The sequence below is a fragment of the Pristis pectinata genome, chromosome 17 (genome assembly GCF_009764475.1).
Source record: "Pristis pectinata isolate sPriPec2 chromosome 17, sPriPec2.1.pri, whole genome shotgun sequence".
In the NCBI taxonomy this organism is placed as follows: domain Eukaryota; kingdom Metazoa; phylum Chordata; class Chondrichthyes; order Rhinopristiformes; family Pristidae; genus Pristis; species Pristis pectinata.
The window spans coordinates 32839225-32865855 of NC_067421.1; the positions used below are offsets into that span (position 1 = coordinate 32839225).

At 42.0% G+C, this 26631-nt stretch overlaps 1 protein-coding gene across 1 annotated transcript in view; it reads right to left on the reverse strand.

Moving 5' to 3' along the window:
* Nucleotides 1-22934, reverse strand: part of acad11 (acyl-CoA dehydrogenase family, member 11) — a 47001-nt gene extending 24067 nt beyond the window's left edge. The window contains 8 exon segments of the mRNA XM_052031804.1: nucleotides 233-300; nucleotides 2303-2444; nucleotides 3500-3659; nucleotides 4167-4325; nucleotides 8180-8371; nucleotides 9286-9434; nucleotides 16796-17004; nucleotides 22809-22934. Of these exon segments, the coding sequence (XP_051887764.1) occupies nucleotides 233-300; nucleotides 2303-2444; nucleotides 3500-3659; nucleotides 4167-4325; nucleotides 8180-8371; nucleotides 9286-9434; nucleotides 16796-16991 (1066 nt within the window). The 5' untranslated portion in view covers nucleotides 16992-17004; nucleotides 22809-22934.
* Between the last annotated feature and the right edge of the window lie 3697 nt (nucleotides 22935-26631).

The window sequence follows — 26631 nt, forward strand, 5'->3', positions numbered from 1 at the left end:
ACTTACTTGGAAATGAGCCAGGTTTTGTCTGCCAACTCCTGTGAAGCACCTTTGCACAAATTGCAGTTTTAAATATCTAATCTCCACATGCTGATGAGGAAACCTTCTTTCTTACCAGCAGACAGAGGATAGGACCTTGACCCCCTATCCCAGGTTCCATACCTACCTTCTTTCCCAATATATTGCTCTGGTTGGCAATTATAATAAGATTGATACACAAACATTGCATACCTGGGGTCCTCGCAAATGGCAAGTGTCCCAGGAACAGGAACTCCTGCAGCTCCAAGAGCCTTCATCACCCTGAATAGATAGTGAAATGAAAACGAACCTTCAAGTTCAACCTTCTAAGTAGACTGCAAAATATTATTTAGGATAGCATGTAATTAAACGTACATGCCCTCTTCAACTTCCCTATTTTAACTAATTTTCTTTCCTCCTCTCCTGAAAGTGTATATAGCTTAATGTGTGTTGGAAGCTTTCACTGACCACAAGAGGGCCAGTGTTGGAATCACAGAATCCTTACAGCAGGCAAAGAGCCCGTTTTGTACTAAGAGCCCTTAGAGAGAGCAATCAAATCAATGGTTCCAATATATTCCTTTCTCCAGCCTGAAAAACAATTATTTTCTTTCTACCTCCGAGCTAATCTTATACCAAGGTTACCAATATTCTTTTTATCCTATAGGATTTGATTTTTCTGACAAGTTTGTTTTGTGACACTTGGAACTGCAACATTAACCACACTGCCATCAGCAACTCTCTCTGTTATTTCATTAAATACTCATTCAAGCTAGATAGCACAATTTACCTTTAACAAATACATGTTGGCTTTATGTATTAATCCATGTTTGTTCATATGACTATTTATTTAGTCCTTGATTAATGTTGCGAGCAACCTCATCACCACCAGTACAGGCCTATAGTTGCTGTGTTTATCTTTACATTTACCATCCACCCCTGTGAAGATTAATGCGAGCACCTTCCCAATTTTGATTTCTGCTTCTCCCAGCAAAGCAGATACATCCCATAAAGGCCTGGTGACTTATTTACCTTAAATACAGCCAGCTTTACTAACGTGTTTACCAATTCTTTCTTATCCAGCACCACGACTGCTACTTCTTTAACTATGAGCTTGGGAGCAAGTTCTTCCTTCATAAAGCACTCTTTTGGTACTTCTATCACAATCTCTGCCTTTTTGATCCTTAATCCGTTCTTTCTCTCTTTGCACTATCATTTATTATTTATAAGCCTAGGGAAAATTTTTGATTCCCTTTCATGTTAGCTGTCTGTCTACTTTAATACTTCCTTCTATTTCTCCTCTAATTTTTTTTTCTGTATTTAGCCTGATTCTCTTTCATGTCATCAACATGAAATCTGCTGTACATTCTCTTTTCCTGCTTCATCTTACTTGGTCTTTTATCATCCACATAACTGTATCTCCAGTTACTCTAGCTTACCCCTCCTGGCAATGCATCCAGACTGTACCCAAACCATCTCCCCATTAAAGACCATGCATTCTTCAATTATGTTTTTACCTGGTAATCTTTGATTCAAATTTATCCTGTCCAAATTAACTTTAACTCACTTTTGAAATTGCCACACATCCAGTGAGTCTGTGCATTCGAGATTACCCCTTGTCCTTTCCCATAGTTAATGTAAATCTTGAGTACTATAAGCAAGCTTACCTAAACTTTCCCCTAGTGATACCTGCTCCACTAGGTGCACCTCATTTCCCAGAAACAGATTGAGCAATATCTTCTTTCTCACTGGACTGGAAACATTCTGATAAAAAAAAGTTTCTCCTAAATACACCGGAAATACTCCTCCCACTTTATCCCATATAATATTACTACCCAATCCTGATTAAGATAGTTGAAGGCCTGCATAATCACTACATTGTTTACAGGATATTCAACTGTGGGAGGTATCACTGCTACAACCAACTGTGACTTCATCCAATCTCCACGTGTAGCCTTCCACAGGTACTCAAGAGTTGGAAATATGTGTAATTTTCCTTGCCTTGGCCTAGGGACAATGAAGCCAATAGTAGTCCCAATGACAACTTTGTTAAAATGAACAAAATTGGCACAGATGGAATCAAACCTGGGATCTCCACGAGGTTCAGTCCTACATAGCACAATCATCCATCTAGCGTGAGATCATGAACTAGAAGTGTCTTTCTAAATAAAGTACTTGGCACAGAGCTGCTCAAATGCTAATACAGGAGAGCAAGCTAACCCAAGTGCTAAGTGAATGAAGAACAATGAGATATGCAGGAACTCCCTCTATTTTACTCACGACACACCTGTATTCTCTTTCCACTGCATGTACTGACTTCAGTAGTTTTCCGGGTGGTTTCTTTCTCAGGACCAGCTGGTGGACACCACTCTGCACATAGTATGTAGGATTAGATTGTCCATGACTGAACTGACGAAGGAGCAGTGGCTCTGAAACCAGATTAATTGTTCAGCACATCAAACAAATCGATAAGCTAATTCCCATTATAGCAACACTGATAACTGATATAGTTCTTCAGGAAACGCATAGCATGGCGTACTGCCAAATTACTATGAAACTCTAAAGAGTGTGGGGCTGCAAGTTCTCTTCACAGTGTCAGTCTGGCTGCCAAGCAAAAATGTAAGCAGTTCCAGTCAGTCTGCAACCTCGTGAATTTTTCAGGAGTTAATTATATTTAAGCCATCTCAATCAGGGTTCAATGGGGAGCTATGGAGAGATGGGGACATGGGGCTGCAGAAAGAAACAACAGAAGATGGGGGGAACAAGACTGTGGTGTATTTGGACTTTCAGAAGGCTCCACACAAGATGTTATTAAAAAAAGATAAGAACATATAGGATCAGGAGTAATATACTGGCAGGGGCTGAGGATTGGTTAATAGACAGAAGAGAGAGGATAGAAATAAACAGGTCATTTTAGGATTGGAAGGCCATGACTCGAGGGGTGGCGCAGAAATCGGTACTCGGACTTCAGCTATTTACTATCCATATCAGTAATTTGGGTGAAGGGATCAATTTCAAAAGACAGAGTACAACAAACATTTACCAGATTGATTTTTGGGATAGGTTGGTTAAGTGGATTGGACCTGTGCCGACTTGAGTTTAGAAAAATGAGAGATGATCTTACTGAGACATTGAATTTGTTATGGGGCTTGGTATGTTCGATGTTGGGTGTCCAGAACTGGGAATCAAATGCTCAAAATAAGGGTCTGCCATTCAGGACTGAGATGACCGGTAAGTTCTTCACCCAGAGGACAATGAAACTTTGGATTTCTCTACTCCAGAGCACTGTGGAGGCTCAGTTGCTGAACAATAGATTTTTGAATGTTAAGGGAATCAAAGGATACACAGTTAGTGTAAAGGTAAAAATAAATCAGCCATGATCTTATTTAAATGGTGGAGAATTTCTACTCTTTGCTGTTTTTATTTCTTATGTTCCTATATTCCAAGACTGCTGATAAGGGCTGCTGGAGGGTGAACGACATACCTTCTGAACTTAGCCCCAGAGTCGTCTGGAGATACTTATTTAGACTGTCAGTAGGAATTTCCATGCCCTCGCGAACAGCCTTTGTCCCATTAATGTAGCCATGCAACGGGAACCCCAACATTAATTCCAGCTCCTGAACAGCTGTGGCTATATCTGCAACCTGGAAATTAAAATGAAACACCTTTCCCATCTTGTTCAGCTGTTGATTCTGTGTATCTTATAAACTTCAACTTAATAGCAATGCAATTATAAACTCTCCAATGGAGCTCAGCAGTGACCTCATGAGTTAAAGCAACACATGGTGGACCATTCAGACCAGACGGGTTTCGGATTTGACTCCTGGCCAGAGAAACTTTCAGTCCTTCTGGGCTGGAATGGACCATAGTTTCCACTCTTGATTTCTAACCAGTGACCTGGAAAAATTACAGATCTGGATAGAGCAAGTTCTACTGTGATGCCACAACTGTTAAATATCCAGCTGCTGTTCTCCATCTGGTTCATCTATAAAGATTACTCAAGTGACCTACATAGCAGAGATTTGAGAAAGGAGAAAGTGCTGCCAGATGATGAGGGAGAAGCTGTAATTAATTTCTACGGAATCGATGAGACCTATACAATGCATCTCTCCAGTCATTAATCCATTGTAAGCTATGACTCTTTACAGTACCTTAATGGTGCTGATCCCAAGCTGGGCCGCTGTTTTCAGGTTTTGTCCAAGATCATCAAGAAAAATTGACTCTTCAGGACAGACCTTCAATCGTTCCAAACAGAGTTTGTAAATTCCAGGGCTCGGTTTGGAAACTCCTTCCCGACATGACTCAACGATCTGCAACATAATGAAGAAATTTTAAGAAAGCACTGAAGCTAAGAGCTTTAACTCTTAAGTCAATTAGATTTCTGCATCCATTGCTCACAATTTGTGCACTTGAATCTGCTCTAATTTATGATCAGATAAACAGTAATAAGCAATCCGTGGCTCAAACATCTTAATAATCTCAAGACTCAATTTCTACAACACTCTCCTTGCCAGTCTCCACCATACATTGTCAAATCAACCGAACTCTAAGGACTGTAAATGAAAATTTTAAAAAAATCTACAGATGCTGTAAGATGTTGGAAACATTCAGCAGGTCAGGCAGCACCTGTGGAAAAGGAGTTAATGTTTCATTTCAGAGATCCTTCTCCACAACTGGGAAAAAGAAATGGAAAGGTGACTTTAAGTTGCAGACAAGTGGGTGGGGGAGGGGATTAGGTAGGGCAAAGGGAATATCTGTGACAGGGTGACGGTGGGTCAGATGGGTTAATAGAAAGAGTTTGAGGGTGATTATGCTTCTTTACTTGTAGAAATTCTGACTGTGAAACTACAATTCTCACATTTTAGAACTGTCATTAAGAGTAATCTCAATGTTCCTTTCTTTTATGTGGTTGTTATTGATTAGGATGACTTCTGAATTTATCTGGGGATAGATGAAGCTCCCCCTACACTTCCCATCGCACCTCAGCCACCAGTTCCTGACTGCACCTTGTATCTCTTGCTGCCATTTAGCCCTAGATCCCTTGGAGTAAGAGGGGAGAAATAGTTCCCATCCTAGCTCTATCCAATGGGTCCTGCATTTGACGAGATCTTTGGGTATAAAAGGGGTGGGGGGTGGGGGAGTGGTCCTGGTGCAACTCACAGTTGAATTTTCTGGAAATTTGGTGTTTGGGTCCTCTGATCATGAAGCAGGAGTAGGTTACTGAATCCTGACACGTGCATAGGATTGTTTACATATCATTGATCCTTATGTTACCAAAGTCCTACAAATTTCTACCAGATTACATTCTGCCTGTGTGTGTGTGTGTGTGTGTGAGCGCGCGCGCACACACACACACACACACACACACACACACACACACACACACACACACACACACACAGTGAATATGTGGATTCTTTCAAATAAATGTCTCACTAATTACAGAAGTTGTACTGAAGAATGTGTGTCCAGATGAGTCTCCTGTGAGATTAGCAAACAACTAGTACCAGAGGGCATGCATTTAAGGTGAGAAGGAGTAGGTTCAGAACAGACGTGAGGGGTAAGTTTTTTTTACTGAGAGAGTGGTGGATGCCTGGAATGCGTTGCTTGATAGGGTGGTGGAGGAAAATTCATTGGGGGATTTTAAGAGGGGCTTGGATGGGCACATGAATGAGAGGGATATGAGCATTCTGTAGGTAGGAGGGATTAGCTATGCCGGCACAACATTGTGGGCCGAAGGGCCTGTTCTGTTCTGTGCTGTTCTGTTCTATGTTCTATGTTCTAATAAGCAGGGCTGTAGGACATGCCCAGCAGGTCAGACTGTGCTAATTGAAAGGGAAATAAAAGAACCAACATCACAGATGGATGACTTACAGCAAAACTGGACAGTTCTGACATAGATAGAGAAAGCGAGCTACCTGAAGTTGGAAAATTTGATATGGAGTCTGGAAGGCTGCAAAATGCCAGACAGACAACGAGCTATAGATTCTGATGCTTGTGCTGGGCCTCGATGGAACAGTGCAGAAGGCCACAGACAGGTCAGAGGGGGAATGGGATTGAAAATTGGAACAAGAAGCACAGGGTCATTCCTGAGGACTGAACACAAGTGCTCAACAAAATGATCATCCAATTTGCATTTGGTTTCTCCAATGTAGGGGAGACTACATTATGAACACTGAATACACTACACTAAATTGGAAGAACTTCAAGTGAATAATTACTTCACCTGGAAAGACTGTTAGGTATTTCCCACAGTCCTGCCATTAGCAACATATAACACAGATAAAGAAGCACAATCACTCTCTAACTGCCATCATTAACCCTTTTGCAATTGACTCAATCTACCTCAGATGCTCCCTTTGTCCTTTTCATCCGTCTCACCCAGCATCCCTGCAATTTAAAATCTCCCTTTCCAAATTCTGGTGAAGGGTCTCTGACCTTTGAAATGTTAACTCTGTTTTTCATTCCGCAGAGACTGCCTGACTTCTGAGCATTACCAGCAGTTTTTATTTTTATCTACAAGGATTGTATCCTGATACAATGACTTGCACCTCCGTTGTCTTGATCGTGTCAACCTTTCCCAGTTTACAATTTTAAAAGCATCTGAAAACCATTGTGACTTTAATCCATTCTAATTCTGCAATTGTCTGAGCTCAACTTGTCCAGATGACAACCATTGGTCTTCCAGTTCTGTAAAATGCATCTCCTCTTCCTCTGGGCAACCAATAGAAGAATCACTGGACCCCTGCCTCTTCAGCTTACAAGTTCTCTCTCATTCTATAAGTTTATCATTGTGTAAAAAATGCTACAGAAATTTAAGGTGCAAACTCTCTGGGAGATTCAATTGTACAGTTCAGAAAAGTAAACAGACATAGGCTTGCTCAAGCATCACTTCCCACTTGTGGTAGCTGCTGCACAAGAGCACTCTTTCTCTTCATGACCAAATCTTAGTCCTGTTACGGATTAGGTTACTATTTGGTGAATGACCCTTTAAGACATAGTACAGTAGTGCGTGCGTGCGTGTGTGTGAGAGAGAGAGAGAGAGAGAGACGTGATTACAACAGGAAATAACGACGTGCTGACGTTTTGGAGCAGTCAGTCAGAAAAGAGAGAGAAGGAAGAGAGACACCCTGCCTGCTGGTCTCTGTATCTATGGATGAAGAACAATAACTGTGTCTGTCACTACAATCCATGTATGGATTTTTGGAATAATCCAGTGGAGTCCACTTAGTATTGGTATATTATTGTTACTTGTACCGAGGTACAGTGAAAAGCTTATCTTACAAACCAATCGTACAGGTCAATTCATTTCACAGTGTCATTAACCTGTAGAGGGAAACGGGTATTTGTGTGGACGGCCACGTCTTGAATGCTTTCGGGGTGGCAGATACTTCAGAACAAAGCAGCGAAGATCATCAGTGACAGAGGTGTCATATGGGTTCCATCGTGGAACATTTGGATTTTGTAATGTCTCCATTCTCTCTCTACATTTTCTCTTCAGTCAGCGGTGGTTTTGGAGAAGCCTTTGCTCACGTTTCACCTTATGGCTCGCTGAACTGAACTTTGAGACCTATTCCTGTACTTGGAGTTTGGGAATTTGCCACACACACACTTCGAGTTTAGTTTTGGGGTTAATGTTTAAGATCTAACATTTTTACTTCTAACATTCTAACATTTTTATTTTTCTTATTATCATAAGTAGTTACTAATAAAATAGTTTCTGACATTTATCCATGACTCAGTGTGCTTCTTTTGTTGCTGGTACGTAACAGTCCAAATTGTGATGTTCACAGACCTTTTCTATTTTTCATTTTCATTCATTACAAATTGATGGGTAGACTCAAAGTTCACTTCCAATTTGCAATGAAGGACTCTACAACCAACAGTTCATCAACAACAAGATCAGAACCCAACAGCCTGTGATGGGCCTGAGATTCCCTTTGCTGAGTAGTGCCACAGGATTCACAGCATTTCCCTGGTCACTGCAATTCCAATCAGAAAATAGGCAGTGTAGGACTCAAAGCAGAGTCCACACTGCAGCACCGAATACTAGAACTCTCATGCTCAGCATACCATACCAACTAGTTCTAATTGCTTCTAAATGCAACACAGCAAAGAAGTATTAAGGGTATAAACCCGGGACTGCTTGATGAATTGTACTCACCACGTCAAAAAGGTTTTTCTCCAAGGGTAAGAAACTCTGGCCTTTGAACCAAAAGTTATTCGTCAGTACAGCAGTTTGCAGTCCCTCTGCCCTGATGCACTGAACCACTTCTCTCATTGGAGAGCGAGTCCAATCACTCTGGTGATTTGCCATTACTAGTAAGTAAGATTTAACTAAATCAGAAGTTTGATTCTGTGTGAGGAAAAGGAAAATGGTTAGCACTTTTGATAGAGGCAAACAATATACAAGAGATAATGAAAACTAATAGCAAGATTTGGAAAACACAGGAGGGAAAGAGAACATTTAAAAAGAGAACAGCAAGACCATGAATGTCAATGGGATAGGATCAGCAAAGGGTTAAAGTAAAAGTATTGTGGATGCTGGAATGTGGCGACACTTGCGGGCTGCCCCCAGAACACTCTACGCAAAAGATGCATTTCACTGTGTGTTTTGATGTACATGTGACTAATAAAGAAATCTTATCTTATAAAAATACAAATTGAAAATGCTGAACATACTTAGCTGGCTTAGCAGCATTACCTCTTGTTTATCTCTCTCTGTTAATGTTTAAGTCAATGATCTTTCATCAGAACTTCTGATGATAGGTCATTGACCTGAAGCAGTAGCTCTTCAGTTTTATTCCACAGATGCTGCCTGATCAACAATTTGACTTTATATTTCAGATTTCTGCCACCTACATATTTTGCCATTGATATGACACTATTGCACCCTCTCACTACAGATTACAAATTATGTATTCCACTGTATGTACTTTTTAAGCTCTGAATTACTGCTACAGGTATGCTTGAATGCTGTAGCACAGATTTTCAACTCCCTTGGAACTCAGTTTGATGCCATGTTGCCTATGGCCACTTACAACAAATATGATAAGATAAAATATCTTTATTGGTCACATGTACATCAAAACACACAGTGAAATGCATCTTTGCGTAGAGTGTTCTGTGGGCAGCCCGCAAGTGTTGCCACGCTTCCGATGCCAACATAGCATGCCCACAACTTCCTAACCCGTACATCTTTGGAATGTGGGAGGAAACCGGAGCACGATTTCTGTTCATTGTTTCTTTTTAAATCTGAGTAAAACTTACAGGAGACCCCAGCTCATTGTTGCACACTTTTATAAACTCCTCAAGCGTCAGTTCCCCCCGCAGGCACTGGTCCCATGCAATGTGTTTCCCTCCAGACAAGATAGCCCGCCAGATTGATCCAGCTTGGAGACCATTCCGCTGCTCCCACTCTGAGGAATAGAAAGGATAATGGCTATGGATTCTAGAATAATGGAGAAGTGTGAGCTAGAAAATGTGTAGGTTATACTCTTTAGACAAGCAACTTAAGATAAATGACAAGATGTCCTATTCTTTGTATTTTCCTACACACTGCCAAATAGTTTAAGTGCATGCATCCCCATCCCTGCACAGCTAAGAAAGCAGAAAAATTGCTTGTGAAAAGTACAAAAGCAGCTAAGGATCACATTTATCCTCCCAGCAACTTTGGTCCTTGAAAAGACCTGAGCATATAGCTTCTCCAATAACAGAAAGGCTGAAATGAGTTGTGGCAGAATCACCCATGTAACCTCTGTCCTATCTCTGAAACTGTGCAAATTCCGGTTCTTTTTCTACACAACTGTATGGCTGCTTTTAATCATTTTAAAAACTGTCCAAGAGAGGAAATGTAATGCGTTCTGGGTATCCTACTTTGTGTGATGTACTGGAAAGTAGATTCATTCAGGTTAGGTCTGCGCACCACCATCTCACTCCCCAGATCTGTTCCATGCGAGTTTTCACCACATACCTGGTAATCATTGGCTTCCTGTTGGGACTCAGTGAAAGTCCCTTTAAGATAGAGAGTGTGTGTGTATGTGTGTGTGGGGCGTGCTTACGTCAATAGAAGATAAAGGACGTAATGACGTTGTTGAAGAAGTTAGAAGAAGAAGAGAGAGAGAGAAGGGAGAGAGACACCAGCCTGCTTGTTTTTCTCTATCGATGGATGAGAAACAATAACTGTGTTTGCCACTGAAATCCATGTATGGAAGTTGGAAGTAATCCGGTGGAGTTCACTTTGTTGCTGACCTGTAGAAGGAAACAGGTATTTGTGTGTGGACGACCACGGTTCGGATGCTTTTCAGGGTGAGCAAGTCACTACCGAGTAAACACTGAAGTGTCGTTTGGGTTCCATCGTGGAACATTTGGATTTCGTATGTACTCTCTCTATGTTTTTCTACATCTACATCTTATCTTCAGACAACGGTGGTTGTTGAAGAAGCCCTTGCTCATGTTTCACCTTATGGCTTGCGGAACTGAACTTTAAGAACCATTCCGGAACTGGAGGTTTTGGACTTTGTCACACACACACACGAAGAGTTTAGTTTTGGGGTTAACGTTCGAGGTTTAACATTCTTGAATTCTAACATACTAACATTTTTACTTTTATTTTACGTATTAACATAAGTAGTGATTAATAAAATAGTTTTTAACACTGAATCATGCTCAGTGTGTTTCCTTTGTTGCTGGTTTGTGACAAAATTGGGGGCTCGTCCGGGATAGTTCCCAAGGTTAACGAGTGTCGTCTGGGATTGTACCCCAGATTGACGAGATTTGTTCGAGATTCAATCCAAAGATTTTTGAGGGAGGTCTGATAAATTCTTTTTAATTGGCTTGTGTGTGTGGAAACCAGCAGCAATGGATATTAAGGCATTTTTGGAGTCACCAACCCAAAAGGGATTGGAGGTGGCGAAAAAGGATGATCTGATAAAGATTGCTACAAGGCTAAACCTTACAGAAGTAAAGCAGTCTATGAGAAAGGCAGATATTCAGAGATTGATAGCTGGCCATTATGTGGAAAAGAAGGTGTTTGAGAAGGAAGTGTTAAAACAGTTTCCTGGCAGTGAAATAGCAATTTCTGAGGCACAGGTGCAGCTGGCAAAGATAGAAGCTGAACGAGAACAAACCCAGTTAAAGATAGAAGCTGAACGAGAACAAACCCAGTTAAAGATAGAAGCTGAACGAGAACAAAAGAAATTAGAGGCCGAACAAGAGGAAAAGAGATTAGAAGCTGAACGAGAGCAAAAGAAATTAGAGGCCGAACAAAAGAAATTAGAGGCCGAACAAAAGATAACTCAGATGAAGTTAGAGGCTGAACGGGAACGAGAGATAACTCGGATGAAGTTAGAGGCTGAACGGGAACGGGAACTAATTCGGTTAAAGTTTGAGGCAGAGGAGAAGGAAAAACAGAGGCAGCATGAGTTACAAATGAAGCGTAAGAGTGTGGAATCTGATTCTGATGATGGTTTTTCAGCCAGCAGGGAGGTTCGATTAGTCCCTCCGTTTGAAGAAGATCAGGTTGATCAGTATTTCCAACATTTTGAAAAGGTTGCTGTGAGTTCAAACTGGCCAAGGAAAGGATGGGCTCTTATGGTACAGAGTGTGATTAAAGGTAAAGCTCAAAAAGCTTATTCTGCTTTGTCTGCTGAGGATGCAGCTGATTATACCAAGGTAAAACAAGCTATTTTGAAGGCCTATGAATTGGTCCCTGAGGCTTATAGACAAAAATTCAGAGACTTGAGGAAATCTGCAGATCAGACTTATATGGAATTTGCCAATGGAAAGAGAATATGTTTTGAACGATGGTGCCTGGCTAAAAATGTAGATGGGGATTATGATAAATTGACAGAATTGATACTAGTGGAAGACTTTAAAAGATGTGTTCCAGCTGAATTAACAACATATTTAAATGAAAAGGCAGTGGAAACTTTACAAGAAACTGCTAGGTTGGCAGATGATTATGCTTTAACCCATAAATCCAAATGGGACAACCTAAAACCTTTCAAAAGAGTTACAAAGACAATCCAGGTAAACCAGAGATTAAATTGGGAGGTAATCAAAAAGGAAAAGATGAAAAGAAGCCAGGGCTGGAGAAACCTGTTGAGCGTACTTGTTATTACTGTAGGAAACCTGGCCACGTGATATCTAATTGTGCCCTTTTGAAGAAAAGAAGGAAGCTGGGCCCAATGCTTGCTTTCAGGCAATTAAAAATCAAAAAGGTTCAGGAGATGCTGTTAAAGATCAGTCCTTGCAAGAGGGAAAAGTGGAAAAGTTGGAGGAGGTGAGAAAGGAATTCCGTTCGTATGTATCAGAGGGTTTTGTTTCACTGAATGATGAGTCACCCCAGGTGCCAGTGAAAATTCTTAGAGATACTGGGGCTAGTCAATCTCTCTTGCTGGACAGTGTTTTAAATTTTGGTGAAGAAAGTGACACTGGTGAAGTAAATCTAGTACGAGGCGTTACAGGTGAGACCATGTCTGTCCCTTTTCACAGGGTGATTTTAAAGTCAAAGTTCGTAGAAGGACCAGTCGAGATAGGGATAAGACCTAGTTTGCCAGTGGAAGGAGTTTCTTTGTTATTGGGAAATGACCTTGCAAATGGAGAAAGTGATCCTGTGGTACAGTTAACAACCAAACCAAGGATTGATGAGTCTGAGGATGATTCAGATGTTTACCCATCATGTGCGGTGACTCGAGCTAGAGCTAAAGAATTAGCCAAGACAGACAGTCCGGTGCAGTCTGATGTAGTTCCTTGTGACAGTCCTAAACAGGAAGAAAATTTTGATGCCTTATCTGAGACTTTTCTGTCTTCACTGGAGGATCAACATCCTTACAGTGAGCCTGAATTTAAAGATTTGTCTTTGTCGAGGAAGGATTTTATGGTGGAACAGACAAAGGACCATGAGTTGACAGAATTGAAAGAAAAAGTACTCTCATGTGAGGAGATTGAGAAAGTGCCAAGTGGATATTATGTCAAAAATGGAGTGTTAATGAGGAAATGGAGACCTCCCCATGTCCAAAAAAATTTAAAACTCGGTTGGAGAGAGTCTGCCAGCTAGCGAGAGAGAATCTGAAAACAAGCCAGATAAGAATGAAGACATATTTTGATAGACGTGCTCGGCCTAGGACATTCGCAGTGGGGCAAAAGGTGTTGGTATTTTTCCCTAGCCAAAATAATCCCTTGCAAGCTCGTTTTTCTGGACCCTATGTTATTGAATCTCGAGTGACTGATCTAACATATATAATCAAAACACCAGATAGACGCAAGAAAACACAACTCTGTCACGTAAACATGCTAAAACCTTATTATGAGAGGGATTCAGTGGTGGCCTTGGTGGATGGTGAAAAGGTTGTTTCTAGAATGCATGATGTTGATGTTGAGGAAGGCCAATTTAGACCAAATATTGTTCCATCGAAACTAAAAAACCAAAATATCCTGGAGAACCTTGAAACGAAGTTGGACCATTTACAAGTTTCACAAAAACAACAGATGAGAGAATTAATTTTAAAATTTAAAAATCTGTTCCCAGATGTTCCAAACAGAACATCGATAATTACCCATGATGTTGATGTTGGGGATGCAAAACCAATCAAACAACACCCATATCGAATGAATGTGGAAAAAAGTAAACTTGTTGATCAGGAAATAAAATACATGTTGGAAAATGATATTATTAGACATTCTAGTTCAAATTGGAGTTCGCCCTGTGTTATTGTACCTAAACCTGATGGAACTGTTAGATTTTGCACAGATTACAGGAAAGTGAATGCTGTAACAAAGTCAGATGCTTACCCTATTCCTAGGGTGGATGATTGCATAGACAGAGTGGGAAAGGCAAAATTTCTTACAAAGATTGACCTATTAAAAGGGTACTGGTGTGTTCCATTAACAGATAGAGGAAGGGAAATTTCAGCCTTCGTAACCCCTTCTGGATTGTATGAATACAATGTTTTGCCATTTGGAATGAAAAATGCTCCGGCAACATTTCAAAGAATGATTAATTCAGTGATTCATGGGTTAAAACATACAGATGCCTACATTAACGACTTAGTGACTGGGAATGATACTTGGGAAGATCACATCTCTGCGTTAGAAAGGTTGTTTGAAAGACTTTCCAAGGCTAACCTTACAGTTAACTTGGCTAAAAGTGAATTTGGCCATGCCACTGTGACGTATCTTGGTTATGTTGTAGGTCAAGGCAAGCAAGCTCCTGTTCAGGCAAAAGTTCAAGCAATATCTGAGTTCCCTATTCCCACAGGTACGAGGACTGTTAGAAGATTTTTGGGAATGGTTGGATATTATCGAAAATTTTGTAAAAATTTTGCTGATATTGCTCTCCCCCTAACTAATCTTCAGAAGAAGGGAGTAAAGTTTGTTTGGACAGATTCTTGTCAAGAAGCATTTGAGAAGCTGAAAGCCATTTTATGCTACCATCCTGTGCTCAGAACACCTGACTTTGAAAAGCCATTTTCATTAGCAGTAGATGCCAGTGATGAAGCTGCAGGAGCTGTGTTGTTACAGAAGGGTGACCTTGATGATATTGACCATCCTGTAGCTTACTTTTCAAAGAAATTTAATGAGCATCAAAAGAATTATTCCACCATAGAGAAAGAATTACTGTCGCTTGTTTTAGCCTTGCAACATTTCAGTGTATATGTTTGCACCGCTCAGAAACCATTGACTGTGTATACAGATCTCATAACCCATTGGTGTTTCTGAGCCGAGTCAAAAACAAGAACAGAAGGCTGTTAAACTGGAGTTTAATTTTGCAAGAGTTTGATCTCATGATAACTCACATTAAAGGCAAAGATAATGTGATTGCTGATTGTCTTTCCCGATGTTAAATGGGAAACATGTATCTGTACTAATCTGATAGTCTGTAGTTGTGTAGCATGATAATTATTAACATTATTAACTATGCGCGGTTAAAATTTTCTTGGGAAAATTTTTTTTTAGGTGGGAGGTGTTACGGACTCAGTGAAAGTCCCTTTAAGATAGAGAGTGTGTGTGTATGTGTGTGTGGGGCGTGCTTACATCAATAGAAGATAAAGGACGTAATGACGTTGTTGAAGAAGTTAGAAGAAGAAGAGAGAGAGAAGGGAGAGAGACACCAGCCTGCTTGTTTTTCTCTATCGATGGATGAGAAACAATAACTGTGTTTGCCACTGAAATCCATGTATGGAAGTTGGAAGTAATCCGGTGGAGTTCACTTTGTTGCTGACCTGTAGAAGGAAACAGGTATTTGTGTGTGGACGACCACGGTTCGGATGCTTTTCAGGGTGAGCAAGTCACTACCGAGTAAACACTGAAGTGTCGTTTGGGTTCCATCGTGGAACATTTGGATTTCGTATGTACTCTCTCTATGTTTTTCTACATCTACATCTTATCTTCAGACAACGGTGGTTGTTGAAGAAGCCCTTGCTCATGTTTCACCTTATGGCTTGCGGAACTGAACTTTAAGAACCATTCCGGAACTGGAGGTTTTGGACTTTGTCACACACACACACGAAGAGTTTAGTTTTGGGGTTAACGTTCGAGGTTTAACATTCTTGAATTCTAACATACTAACATTTTTACTTTTATTTTACGTATTAACATAAGTAGTGATTAATAAAATAGTTTTTAACACTGAATCATGCTCAGTGTGTTTCCTTTGTTGCTGGTTTGTGACAGAGCATAACTTACATGGCTGGTGGGCACACGGAATAACCTGAATAACAATTGCTTTAGGTAATTCTACCACAAGAGGCATCACAGTAAAGCCAAATGTAAATAAAACAAATAAACTACAGATGATTGAAATCTAAAATATAAACAGAAAATGCTGCAAATACTGAGCATTTTCTGTTTTTATTCCAATGTTCATAAAGATTACAATGAATTAAGATGAGAACAGTCACTTGATCCAACTTAATTCATCCATCCAAAAATAAATTCAAGGTCAGTGAATTTTTATAAGTCTCTACCCCAGAAGGTTATTGAGGATGGGTTCATTCAAAACACCTTTCTGGACATTAAGAGAATCAATGGATATGGGGATTGTGCAGACAAATATTGCTGACATGGAAATTAGCTGGATCTTGATAAACAGGAAAGCAGGCTCCAAGGGCCGAATGGCCTATATCTGCTCTTAATTCCAATTATTTCTCCTTTTCCACAGCATAGGAGACCATTTGGCCTAGTGAGTTTATGCAGCATCTCAGAGCAATCCCATCTATCCCATTCCCCCACTTGTTTCCCTGTAACCTATTTTCTCTCACAGAACCATCACCTCCACCCTGATTCTTCTGCCACCCACCCTCCCTCGGGGTAATTTACAACAGCCAATTCACCTACCAATCAGCACACCTTTGGGATGCCAGAGGAAACCAAAGCATCCTAGGTAAACCCACACTGTCACAGGGAAGACATACAAACTCCACATTGACAGCACCAGAGTCAGGATCGAAAACAGGATACAGGTCACTTTAAGAAGAAGGCAGCAGCATTACCTGCAGCACAACTATTCTGCCCATTATTCTTGCATTTCAAAGACTTGCATTTTGGTAGGTTAATTGTACACTGCCCATCGTGTGTCGGTGGGTGGTTGGCCCATTTGGCCCATTGAGTCTGCTCTGCCTTTCGAGCATGGCTGATTTTTTAAAACCCTATTCTCCCTGTAACTCTTAACCCTTTACCAATCAAGAACCTATCAAGAACATATCTGTATGATTTCTGACTCTAACCCATTTACTGGCCTGAATAAAATTCAAATAAAAATTCTGTAGAGCAGCCTCACCAGCAGCTAACTTGTTTGGAGACGGTACCAGAATGCCACCCATGTCAAATATCACAGCCTTGTACTGTCGAGAGTCAGAGTGCTTCCATCGTGATGGAGCCCGCACAGAGCCAGGTAGATGTTGGCAAAGGGGCATAACCTTCCATGTTTTGGCCAAGTAATAATACGGGGCACGGGAAATTCCGCAGAGATACATGGTGGTGGGAACACTGTGAAAAGAAACAAAGATTACAAGAGGTGTTCACAGGACCATATTGGAAGCCCAGTAATCCTGAAATTAGAAAATCTGAAAAGTTTTTCCAAAGTTTTTTTGTAATCCTGACCTATTAGACCATAAGATATAGGAAAAGAATTAGGCCATTTGGCCCATTGAGTCTGCTCTGCCTTTCAATCATGGCTGATTTTTTAAAACCCCATTCTCCCTGTAACTCTTAACCCCTTACCAATGAAGAACCTATCAAGAACATATCTGCCTTAAATACCCCCAATGACTTGGCCTCCACAGCCCTCTGTTGCAATGAATTCCACAGACTCACCACCCTCCAGCTGAAGAAATTCCTCCTCATCTCAATTTTAAAGGGACGTCCCTTTACTCTGAGGCTGTGCCCTCGGATCCTAGACTCTCCTACTGATGGAAACATCCTCTCCACGTCCGCTCTATCCTGGTCTCTCAGTATCTGTTAGATTTCAAGGAGATTCCACCTCATCTTTCTGAACGCCATCAAGTACAGGCCCAGAGACATCAAACGCTTCTCACCATGTCACTGTCAGGTGAAAGAAATCCTCAGGACTTGTGAAGTCGTTCTCACATTGTACTGAGTCATTTCTTCATGTCTGATGGGAGACCATGAACCTGAAATGTTAACTCTCTTTCTCTCTCTACAAACAATAGCCGACCTGCTGAGTATTTCAAGCATTTCAACTTTCCAGCATCTGTAGCTTTTTGTTGCTTAACTTACTGGATAAGAGTTTAGGCTAATATGGTGGAATGCACAGAAAAATTCATCATTCCAGATTAAGTAAAGCAATGCTCCTGAGATTCAGGTTAAGTAACAAGATGATGAGATTGGGGTGCACTAACATCTGGCTCAGCACCATAGTAATACACTGATATTAATGTCAAAAAGCACTAGGTCACACAAAAGATCAGAAGAAAACCAGAATACCTTTTCCCCTTTAATTGAAATTAGGCGAATGAGTTCATAGAAAGTTGTGGCACAGGAGATCATCTGGCCCACTTTATCCATAGTGGCTGATAAAGGACTTTAGGTTAACTCAATTTCCCAGCTCTTGGTCTCCCACCCTGTAGTTAAAGCTCTTCGAATGTTCATCCAGATATTTTTTGATTGTGCTGAGGGTACCTTTTCAGGCAGTGAGATCCAGGCCATCTCTCATTGAGTGAAGTCACTTCTCCTTCTGCTACCTAATTCTACATCCACTAATTACTAACTGTTTTGCTGAAGGAACTAGGTAATTTCTGTTTATCTCTCGATTCTAGACACCTCAATTCAATCTCTGTTCCCCCCCCCCACCCCCAACCCCAACCCCCAAGTCTCCTTTGTTGCAGGAGAAACAACCCAGTCAGGGTGGTCATTTGGCATAACTGGTATTCTCCAGCCATAGCAACATCCTCACAATCTCTCTGCATGTTCTCTGCTGCTAACACATCCTTCCTGTAGTGTGTTGACGATAACTTCATACTGGCTGTAACCTAGTATCTTGTACAATTCCGGTATAACCTCCCCTGTATACTATGCATTGACCAATAGTGACAAGTATCCTACACACCCAGGTAACCACCTTAATCTAGCTGTGCTGCTACCTTCAGAAAAACACAATCACTCCAAGATTCCTCTGTTCCTTAACACATCTAAGTATCCTGCCATTTACTGTGTAGTTCCTTGTCTTGCTTGCCCTCCCCAAATGCATCAGCTCCAATTATTCTGAGTTAAATCCTATGTGTCACTTTTACGCCCACTTGACGAGCCCATTGACATCTTCCTGTAACTTAGAGCTTTCTTCCTCACTATCAACCACTCTGCTAGTTTTTGCATCAGCGAACTTAATTGCAACCCCACAATAAGTCTAAATCATATAGATATACCACCAAAGTCTGAGGTCTCGTTCAGAGCAGCAGAGGGGAGGAGCTAACAGTTGTGTGATTGGCTAAGTGTGTGGCGACTCAGCCAATAAAAGGTAAAGCAGAGTGGCCATTATGAGAGTGGGCCAGTGAGGATCTGAGGTTTTGGTGAGGAGGCAGAGGTGAGTAATAGGTAAGGGTTTTTAATAGTAGCTAAATGAAGACATCAAATTATAACTAATTAAATAAAATGGATGGATCAAGTGATGTGTTGTAGCTGCAATGATGTGGGAGCTGGTGGACCTGCTTTGTGGTTCCTGGTGACCACATCTGCAGCAAGTGTTGGTTGCTTGAGGAACAGGCTCAAAGTTAATGACCTGGAATTGGAGCTTCAAACACTGATGCATCAGGGAGGGGGAGAGTTACCTGGATGCTGTGTTTCAGGAAGCAGTCACACCCATTAGATGAACTACTTCAAATTTGGCCTGGTCAGGGACAAGAGAGTGTGACTGTGAGTGAGGCAGGTAGGGGGATCCAAGGGGTAGTGCTGGAGGAGCCTCAGCCCTTGAGCTTGTCCAACAGGTCTGAGATTCTTGCTCCCTGTGTGGATGAGAGTGGGGACTGTAGGAAGCATGAGCAACTGAACTGTGGTTCAGGGAGCCAATCAGGAGGGGGCAGAGAAGAGAAATGTAGTTGTGATTGGGGGTAGTATAGTCAGGGGAATAGATGCAATTCTCTGTCACAAGGATTGAGAGGCCTGAAGGCTGTGTTGCCTGCCTGGTGCCTGGGTTTGGGACATCTCGACTGACCTGCAGAGGAATTTGGAATGGAGAGGAAAGATCCAGTTGTTGTGGTCCATATGGGTACCAATGATGTAGGTAGAACAAGGAAAGGGGTTCTGAGAGGGAATTTGAACAGCTAGGGACTAAATTAAGAAGCAGAACCAAAAAGGTAATAATCTCTGGATTGCTACCTGAGCCATGTGCAAATTGGCACAGGGTCAATAAGATGAGAGAGTTAAATGTGTGGCTCAAAGATTGGTGAGAGGGAAGTAGGTTTGAATTTGTGGGACATTGGCACCAGTATAGGGGAAGGAAGGAGCTGTTCTGATGGGATGGGCTCTACCTGAACCATACTGAGACCAGGGTCCTGGTCAATCACATAATTAGCCCTGTAGATAGGGCTTTAAACTAAATAGTTGGGGGGGGGGGGGTGGATTCAACAGATTAGAGAAGTATGGGTAAAGTAAAAGGGAAGGAGTGTGCAGGAAGGGTTACTGAAGTCTCAAAGAATAAGAAAGTTTAGACAGGATAAGAATTTAACTTCAGGCAACATGGAGACAAACTTGAAAGGTGGTGAATACAGGACTGAAGGTGTTGTATTTGAATGCATGCAGTATATGAAATAAGGTAGAGCTCATAGTGCAGTTAGAAATTGGCAGATATGATGTTGTGGGCATCAGTGTTGTGGTTGAAAGAAGATCACAGTTGGGAGCTAAACATCCAAGGATGTGCATCCTATTGAAAAGACGTGGTGGGGTGGCTCTGTTGGTTTTAAAAAATGAAATCCAATCCTTAGCAAGAAGTGACATAGGATCAGAAGATGCAGAATCCTGTGGGGTAGAGTTTAAAATGCAAGGGTAAAAATTCCCTGATGGGGAATTGTATACAGGCCTCTTAATAGTAGCTAGGATGTGGGGTACAAATTACAACAGGAGCTAGAAAAGACATGTAAAAAGGGCAATGTTATGGGGGACTTCAATATGCAGGTAGATTGGGGAAAATCAGTTTGGTACTAGATTCCAAGAGAAGGAATTTGTAGAATGCCTATGAGATGGCCTTTCAGAACTGCTTGTGCTTGAGCCCACTAGGGAAAAGGCAATTCTGGATTTGGTGTTGTGCAATGCTCCAGATTTGACTAGGGAGTTTAAAGTAAAGGAACTCTTGGGAGGCAGTGACCATATGATAGAATTCACCCTGCAGTTTGAGGGGGAGAAGCTAAAATTAGATGCATTGGCAGTACAGTTGAGTAAAGGTAACTACTGAGGCATGAGAGAGGAAATGGCCAAAGTTGATTAGAAGGGGGCCCTGGCAGGGATGACAGAAGCAATAGCAGGGGTTTCTAGGAGTAATTCAAAAGACGCAGGATGAGTTCATCCCAAAGAAGCATTTTAGAGAGTGTAGTCACTATTACTAAGGAGAAGGTTCTTGGGGAAACAAAGGTCTGAAGTTACCTGGACTGGATGGAGTACAACCCAGGGTTCTGAAAGGTAGCTGAAGAAATTGTGGAGGCATTAGTAGTGATCTTTCAAGAATCCCTAAAGCCAGGAATGGTTCTGGAGGACTGGAAAATGATAAATGTCACTCTCTTCTTTAAGAAGGGAGGGAGTCAAAAGACAGGAACTTGTAGGCCAGTTCCAGCTGGACTTCAGCGGTTGGTAAGATGTTAGAATCCATTATTAGGGATGAAGTTTTTTAGGGTATTTTGGAAGCTTGTGATGAAATAGGCTGAAGTCAGCATGGTTTCCTCAAGGGGAGCTCTTGCCTGAGGAATCTGTTGGAATTCCTTTAAGTAACAGGCAGGATAGACAAAGCAGGGAGTCTGCAGAAGGACTTGGACAGGTTGGGAGAATACAGGTGGAATAGTGTAGGGAAGTGTACGGTCATGCACTTTAGTAAAAGGAATAAAAGTGTAGACTATTTTTGAAATGGGGAGCAAATTCAGAAATTAGAGGAGCAAAGGGACTTGAAGTCCTAGTGCACGATTTCCTAAAAGTTAACTTGCAGGTTGAATCAGTAGTAAGGAAGGAAATGCTAAGTTAGCATTCATTTTGAGGACTAGAATATAAAAGCAAGGATGTAATGCTGAGGCTTTAAGGCATTGGTCAGACCACATTTGAAGTATTGAGCAGTTTTGGGCCCCAAATCTAAGGAAAGATGTGCTGACGTTGGAGAGGATCCAGAGGAGATTTACAAGAATGATCCAGGAATGAAAGGGTTAACATATGAGAAGCATTTGATGGCTCTGGTCCTGTACTTGCTGGAGTTTAAAAGGTTTGGTGGGTGGGAAATATCATTGAAACCAATCAAATATTGGAAGGCCCAGAGAGTGGATGTTTCCAGTAGCGGGGCAGTCTAGGACCAGAGGGCACAGCCTCGGTATAGAAGGATCATCCCTTTAGAACAGATGAGGAGGAATTTCTTTAGCCAGAGGGTGGTGAATGTGTGGAATTCTTTGCCACAGACAGCTGTGGAGGCCAAGTCATTGAGTAAATTTGAAGCAGAGGTTAATAGGTTCTCAATTAGTAGGGCATCAAAGGTTACAGGGAGAAGGCAGGAAAATGGGGTTGAGAGGGAAAAATAAATTTGCCATGACCAAATGACAGCATACTCGAAGGGCCTAATTCTGTTCCTGTGGCTTGTGGTCTTATTTCATTGTAAACTTTGTTATGTAATGAAACCCGGACTGATCTACCTTTCTCAGTTGGTTGATTTCAAAGAATTTTTTTAAACATTGTTTTTTCCATTAAAGAGCAAGTCTGTTTTTCCTCTAATGGAACATCCCTTGTTTACCATGGTGTCGCACCAGGAGGTTGTTTCGACATTTGTTGCTGAAATCGGTTGCAGAATCTGTTACAACCTCTGCATTTTACTTCATCCCACCGTTTCTCAAGAGGATTTAGTCAAAATCTAACTTTTCAGTGTGGCAGAGGAGCTGAAACGATCCACGAACTACATTTAAGGACATAACTTCCGTCTGTTTTTCTTCTCTCCCCCGACCTGCTGAGTATTTCCAGCAACTTCTGTTTCTGTTAAATGTTTGAACACCAATACAGAATTGACCAACTTCACCCATTGTTTTCCTAAACGGGTCTCCTATTTTGATAAAAACGTGAATGTAAAACATCAGTTTAAGCGAATTGAAACCTCTTACAGTTTCCAACGCACATTCGCTGCCAGCTTGTTTCAGTCGGACATCTGCAGAAAGCAGTTAGCAACGCGTCCTTCATGGACGCACTGCAGCTGCACGGTCACAGGAAAGGATCTTCGGAGCACCGACCCACCCTTCCGACACCAAGCCCAACCCTCCCACCGCGTCTTCACTCCAGCAACACCCTTCCGACACCAAGCCCAACCCTCCCACCGCGTCTTCACTCCAGCAACACCCTTCCTCCGCGGCCGACCTCTCCGCCCTGTCCCGCCCGGCCTACCTCACCATCCAGCGGCCGACCCGACCTCGCCCCCCCCAATCTGTCTGACCAGACATAAGAAATGGGAGGGAAAGGCAGTTCGGCCCTTTTGGTCTGCTCCACCTTTAACTGCCTGATCTACTCCAACACTGTTTTCTTGCCCTATTTCCAAAATCCCTTGATTCCTTTAATGCTCCAAAAATCTATTAATTTGTTTTGAATTGTGTATAATTTGTTTTTCTTCTGAATGTTGTGTCCCTAATGCAGTGTACTTATAATGCTGCTGCAAATTTTTCATTGCACCTGTGCATTCGTGCACTTGGTGCATCCGACAATAAACTGGACTTTGAGGTTGAATGAAATGACTGAGCCTCTGGGATAGAATTCCAAAGACTCGGCAAGTCAGTGGAGACGCAAGAGATTCTGCAGATATTGGAAGCTGGAGCAACACAAATGCTGGAGGAACTCGGCAGGTCAGGCAGCATCTTGAAGGGAACTAAACAGTCGAGATCCTCCTTCGGTACTGGAAAGGAAGAGGGCAGAAGCCAGAATAGGAGGGTCGGAGGAGCACAGGCTGGCAGGTGATGGGTGAGTCCAGGTGAGAGGAGGGAGGGAGGTAGGTGGGGGAGGAGGAGGAATGAAAGGGAGTGATGTAAGAAGTGGAGACACCTCTCATTTCAGTGTGAAATGGCCTTACTCTGTGGCCCTTGATTCTGAACTCCTGGACCCTGGTGAGTCTGTAAATATTTGTTTCAATGAGGTCATCTCTCATTCTTCTACATTGTAGAAAATGGGGGTCTAACTTGCTCACTCTCTCCTGCTGTATGAGACCTGCCATCCCATGAATTAAGCTGGTGAATCTTCACTCAACTCTAAATCAAGTATATCTTTGAGTAAGGATGCCAAAGTCATTACAACAACTAGTTGTTTCATCTGGAGACAAGACTCCAGATGCTGGAATCTGGAGCAATAAACAATCTGCTGGAGGAACTCAGTGGGTCGAGCAGCATCTTTTGGGGGGAAAGAAATTGCTGACATTTCAGGTTGGAAACCCTGCATCAAGACTGAGAGCAGTAGAAACCAGAGACTTCAAGGTATGCCAACTTTGGAGTTTTCCTTGTCTCTCCAACAGGAGTTCTGTGAGGCCCTCCCTCACTGCTCCCCATCTGTTGTTTCTACTACTCAGCCCTGATGCAGGGTTTCAACCTGAAACGTCAACAAGTTCTTTCCTCCCACAGATGTTGCTCAACCCTACTGAGTTCCTCCAGCAGATTGTTTGGTGGTTTCATCTAAGCCCTATATAATTGTGATATCTCTACCACCTCTTGCACTGTTTCTCCCACATTGCCTACCTCTGATTTCACCAATCAACTGCCAGCATGAGTGGATTTTATCCTTCTGGAATGGGTTTGTTTGGTCTCTGTTCAGCAGTACTTGACATCAGTGCAATACTGGGGACTTGGTATTGGTTCAATCTTATCCAGAATCTACAAGCTTTATGGTCACATCTACTGCACATTGACATTGTACTAGAGAGCAGGTAGAATGAAGGAAATGGTCTTCATGGCTTTGGGTGCAAAGTAGAAACCCCATGTCTTGGCTTCTCAGTTTCATTCTTTGGTGATTTCTTTTGGAAAAGCACATATGAGAATAACAATGGACTTGGTTGTGATGTCCCACATGGTCACATGACGTGAAGAACATGTTGAAAGCCTTGTGCCTGAATGCTGGTGTGACAGCACAGATCAAATGACTAAGCTCAGATCATTGGGCCAAACCCCGTCTTCCCACCCACCCCAAACACATTCCATCAATATACTTTAAGTAGCTGGGACTGTGCTGGTATTAAAAAACCTCTAAACTAATCAATTTTTTACAGTTTTATTTACAGCGTGGTAACAGGCCCACCTGGCCCAACAAGTCCGCACCACCCATTTTAAACCCCCAAATTAACCTACCCATACGTCTTTAGAATGTGGGAGGAAACCAGAGCACCCGGAGGAAACCCACGCAGATGAGAGAACACACAAACTCCTTACAGACAGTGACGGGAATCAAACCCTGATCACTGGCGCTGTAATAGAGTTGTGCTAACCACTATTGCTACCATGCCAAAGTCTTATCATCAAAATAATCCAATCCAGCCAGTATGGCTCTCCCACTTCCTTGATCTGCATTGCAGAGAAGGCCTGTACTAAAACTGAATGATTTAATATCACAATTTCTTAATGAAGTGCCTGTTTATTACTTGCCTAGATCCATTTTAATAAAAAAAGGCATTACCAAATGAGCTCAGACATGCAGCCAGAAATTACTCAGTAAAAGGCTCATAGTTAGCAAAGACATCCTTGTCATCTGTTGTGGATACATTGAGACTTGGCTCTAGCAGGGACCTGCTGTAAAAGATACTTGAAAGGGAATGGGGGGGGGGGGGTGTGGGGAAGAAACCTGAGGTAGCCAGATAAGGTATTACTTTCACCTCTCACTCCTGCACCCAATAGCTCTCTTCCCAGTAGTCCACCACTGAAGCCCAAAGAGGAAGCTCGTCTAGAGTAATTGCCAGCACTGGCTGCAACGCAAAACAAGATTCCTTACACTTGATCTGATTCCACTCTGGTAACTTACAACCCAATAGTATGAAAAGTGAATTTTCCAACTTCAGGTAACCCATACACTCAGCATTCTCCTCCCACACACACTCCTGGCTTTCATCCTCCTCCCTTTCACCTCTCCCATCCCCTTCCCCACCTCTTCCAATTCCTCACCATCTAGTTCCATCTATTACCTACCAGCCTCTTATCCTATCCCCAGCACACTCCACCTCCCTTATACTGCTATACACTGGCAATCTTTCTTCTTCCCTCAGTCCTGATGCATGGTTTCAACCTGAAATGTCAACTTATGCCTTTTGCCTCTACAGTTGCTGCCTGATCTGGTGAGTTCTTCCAGTAGAACCATAGAACACTACAGCACAGAAAACAGGCCATTTGGCCCTTCTAGTCTGTGCCAAAACAGTATTCTGCTAGTTCCACTTAACTGCACCAGTCCATAACCCTCCAGACCTCTCCCATCATGTATCTATCCAATTTATCCTTAAAACTCAAGAGTGAGCCTGCATTCACTACATCAGATGGCAGCCCATTCCACACTCCCACCACTCTTTGAGTGAAGATGTTCCCCCTAAACTTTTCCCCTCTCACCCTAAAGCCATGTCCTCACGTACTTATCTCTCCTAATCTAGGTGGAAAGAGCCTACTTGCATTAACTCTGTCTATACCCCTCATAACTTTGTAAACCTCTATAAAATCTCTCCTCATTCTTCTGTGCTCCAAGGAATAAAGTCCTAACCTGTTCAGCCTTTCCTGTAACTCAACTCCTGAAGACCTGGCAACATTCTAGTAAATCTCCTCTGCGCTCTTTCAATCTTACAAATATCCTTCCTATAGTTAGGTGACCAGAACTGTGCACAATACTCCAAATTTGGCCTCACCAATGTCTTGTACAACCTCACCAATAACATCCCAACTCCTATACTCACTACTTTGATTTAAGAATGCCAGGATGCCA